General features: G+C 32.4%; 1 protein-coding gene across 2 annotated transcripts; it reads left to right on the forward strand.

Annotated features, from left to right (window-relative positions):
* Window positions 1–1,133: 1,133 nt before the first annotated feature.
* LOC105326208 (uncharacterized) lies at window positions 1,134–3,463 on the forward strand. Of its 2 annotated transcripts, XM_011426089.4 has the most exons (3): window positions 1,134–1,273; window positions 1,581–1,733; window positions 2,300–3,463. In XM_011426089.4, exons 2-3 carry the CDS (start codon window positions 1,631–1,633, stop codon window positions 2,635–2,637), a joined length of 441 nt encoding a protein of 146 aa, XP_011424391.3. In that variant the 5' UTR covers window positions 1,134–1,273; window positions 1,581–1,630; the 3' UTR covers window positions 2,638–3,463. The 2 variants fall into 2 exon arrangements, with proteins under 2 accessions (XP_011424391.3, XP_065935334.1); XM_066079262.1 differs by lacking the exon at window positions 1,134–1,273 and having other exon boundaries at window positions 1,292–1,733.
* Window positions 3,464–3,990: the final 527 nt, after the last annotated feature.

Raw genomic sequence — 3,990 nt, forward strand, 5'->3', positions numbered from 1 at the left:
CCTATATTTTGGTCACGTTATGGAATATACGGCGACTACTACTAACATCTAACTTTTGTGTGTGTGTGGGGGGGGGGGGGCATCGTTATAAAACAGCGTTAATTTTAACATGCTCATTTCTTCTTTAAAATATAGCGAGGACATTCTTTACTATGTGAATCATTTAGGTGATATAGTTAGGCATATAATGTTCACTTTTGCATGTAAAAATACCCATTAATTGATTGTAGCTGTTGTCATTGATGATTCATACAATGCATATCGATAACAAATTCAGAGGGTGATTGTGCATTTGACAGACATGTAGAAACAAAGGGGAAAAGGGGGGGGGGGGCTGCTGGCCCGTGCAGTTTGAATTTTTCAGTTGGAAAAATCAAACTACATTTTTCTTACTGAAGCAAACAAGTAGCAAGGGATATGACTTTACCCCTGCAGTATTTAAAAAGGAAGAAAAAAGCATGTTTCTTACTCAATCTATAATATATCCAGTAATAAAGTATATCTTATATAAAACATGGCAACTCTCTTTAATTAAAGCCATTCTTGTGTTTAGTGTACAATTTTGAAACACTAAGTTTAACAAAATGCATTAGTACACCTAAGTACAGTTAAATACATATAAACATGTATACGCCTTTTACTTGTCGGATACTATTGTACCAGGATAGCATTTTTTTCTGTTTTAATTTCAAATTTTAACGTAAAAATTAAAGGAATAACAAAAGAGAGTAATGTACATTTAATCTTGTTTTCGTTTTGGTTTGAGCAGCTGCATGATCTCTCGATCTCTCTCGCAGCTGCATGATATTTTTTTCGCTTATGTTTAATGGTCACTGTTGGTTTTACAAAATACAATACAGATTTTGTTACTTAAATTATATGATGTACATATATCATATATCGTTATTTTATTCAAGATTAAGACCTTTAAATCGGATTTTCCAAAATGCCCCATTATATACTTGCATACAACTAATTAACAATTAACACAATGTACCACTCCTCTACGTATATTGATCCGGTGTTAAAAACAATACGATCGAAAGAACAAATTATTGTCAATCATTTATCTTAATATCTAATTAAACTGTTTCTAATTTTATTGATTACCCCGCGCCTGAAGAACATTTCATCATATTTTTTCGAAACTGAAACTTGGAAAAAGTGTAACATACTGCTTATATACACAAACACATGACAACAAAAGAATTAGAGCGAGAGTATATACATATATATAAGGAAGCATTAACTGGCAGTCTTTGTTAAAAAATCGGTAAGGCTAACACTGCTTATTTTGGGGGGTGTTTAATTCAATAATAGTGTCTTTTTATGCATACCGAGAAGGAATATTTTTTTCTTTTTTCTTTAAATGCATGTCTGCATAGAGAGGGTATATATTTTCCTTACCATGCACACATTTGTAGAAATCAGAGGTCTGCGACTCGATTGACGGGGTTGAATTGTGTTGATTTGATAATAGGGCCAATCATTACTGTGGCGTTTGAGTGAACATAATCTGTGAAGGGTGAAAAAAAAACAAGATAGCGGACAAACCTTATCACAATGTCTTAATTTTTTAGTACCACGTAACTTCCAGATTCGACACAGCTGACGCATTCACCATACAACAATGCCCAGGAAAGGACCACACGCCGATAAAACTGCTTGTGCACTGCATCACAGACCAGGGAAAATCAGGATTCCCCATCTGAACAAAATGGTCTCTATTGAAGGTATGTTTGAGAGAGAGAGAGAGAGAGAGAGAATACCAGTCTTTAAGGTAGCTTATTGAGAATCTCGTTGTTTTCAAACGGGTCTTTTCCTTAGACCAGAGACATAAATGTTATTTATGTCTCTGCTTAGACGCAGAGAGAGATTCTATGAAATTACATTTGTCATTGATAAGTAATCAATTGATACTACCTAATGAGGAAGTATATGTAAGTAAACATTAAATTTAGAATGTTATATAGCATGTTTAGTGCAAATGTAAGGTAAGTAATGGTATAATATGTTTAAAAAAGACCAGTGACGTCACAACCACTATACTTGCCCAAACATACAAGGTTTTGAAAATCAATTTAAATGTCAAGAAGATAACTAAATGCCTGCCCATTATTTACTAAATAATAACATTATTTGGCTTTAAAGATTATTATTTGTATCTATGTTTACAATTGTACTTCAGACTATGTTAACTTGAAAGCAATATTTTTAAATTATAATTACAGAAACATACTTATACACATGTATAGAACTATACATAATGTCTTTATCAATATTTTTGAATTGTTTATAGATCCAAGTCCGTTATCCCCAAGATCTCCCAATATGCATTTTCCCAACTCTTCCATGTCAAAAAATTCAATCAGAAGTCCCAGCAAACAAAAGCTGCACAAGACCAAAGATGGGGGAGATGAAAAGGGGGGAATGGAAGCTACCTCCAATAAGGAGAATCCTCTGAAAATTAGTGTAAAGGCTCCAGATTTACAGGTAGGGTGCTCGAAAGGAGAAAACTATGAGAAAGGAAATGGCAAAAGGTCCGTGACAGACGAATATGATGAACCCCGTCCTTTGATGAAAAGTATGAAAACAAGCAAAGAAGATGCCAATGGGTATGAAGACGACGTAAAGTAGCTTGAAAGAGCTGCAAAAAGCTTATTATTTCCATTCCTTTCAACGGATTTCTGAAGTTCACTAAAGCCAGGTTCAGATTATGGAGTCTGAAAAAATCACAAGTTATCATACCCACGATACCAAACACATGAATTTGTGAGAGTGAAAATAGAAATATCAGCGAGTGACTTGATTCTTCATTGGACGTCATCGTGAGGGAAATTTTGAAGATTCCAAAAAAATTCCATAATGTTCTCATGTATTAACAAATGAAAAAGAGGAAAAATAAAAGGTTGTGGAATATGTACGGTTGCATGTGTGTGAAAAAAAATCTAAACAAGTGAAAAAAATAACAAAGGGAGAAAGAGACACACACAACCTTTAAAAGACTGCAATGTCAGATGTGTAAACATTTAATTGTTGTTTCTAGCAAATTCAATGACATAATTCTTTGATAGAATGAGAAAATGTTTACATAGCATATCAGATTATAAAAGTCACATTTTTATTCTGCATGTACTTTGTACAATATTGTTATTGTGTACTTGTTTGAAAAGCATGACTCTTGTTTGTTTAAAAAAAAAACAAAAAAAAACCCAACTAAATATCCAAAATGTTGTATTGCACTACAATCTACATGTATATTTGCAAATAAGTTATTGTACTAACAAAGCGGCAATGATAATTAAAGTGTAAGCCTTTTTTTTTATTAATCTTAGTCATGATTTTGTAGCGACTGTATTCAGGATTAGTCATCTCAGTAAATAAGTTATATCCTGTGCATTAAATTATGGCTGCATTATATGGGATGTATATAAAAGCTTACAAATTAAAATGTAACACTTGCTTTTTGTTTTTGTGTACATATAAGGACAATGTAAGATCAAAACGTCCTATTCTCCTGGTTCCGATGTATTTTCCAGTAAAAAGGGAAATCCCTTGTACAGAAATCTTTTGTTTGTTGTTCGTACATAATGCTCCTGATTTTTAAAAAACCAATTACATGGATTATAATCACATTTCAAGAAACTGAAATATCTTTTTCCCCAGGACTTTCTGTATTAAAAAAAAATTTTACTACACAAAAACCTCTGATATAATATTGATATGATTGTTAATCACTGTCATATTTCCAATTCCTTAAGGAGGCTGGATGGTCAACAAATTACCCCTCAGATTTTAAATTTTTTTGATATGGTATTTTTAGCCATAAACTACCCGTACCTATTATTCATCAAAGAAAAATTCCAACGATTTTAGCTTTAAAATTTGAATGTTTTCATACATGTCTTAAGATATAGCTCTTCAAAATAAGTTTAATGAAGTCTAAAAATTGCCAACCAACCAACCCTCTTTAGTTGTTTTTTTTTTAAA

Source organism: Magallana gigas, chromosome 3, assembly GCF_963853765.1.
Source record: "Magallana gigas chromosome 3, xbMagGiga1.1, whole genome shotgun sequence".
Classification (NCBI taxonomy): domain Eukaryota; kingdom Metazoa; phylum Mollusca; class Bivalvia; order Ostreida; family Ostreidae; genus Magallana; species Magallana gigas.

What these genes read in the sequence shown, in the direction of transcription:
- LOC105326208 (XM_011426089.4), top strand. Translation starts at nt 1,631, where the DNA reads ATGCCCAGGAAAGGACCACACGCCGATAAAACTGCTTGTGCACTGCAT. An exon ending in CAAAATGGTCTCTATTGAAG is followed by an intron (nt 1,734 to 2,299) that starts GTATGTTTGAGA and finishes AATTGTTTATAG; the next exon opens with ATCCAAGTCCGTTATCCCCA.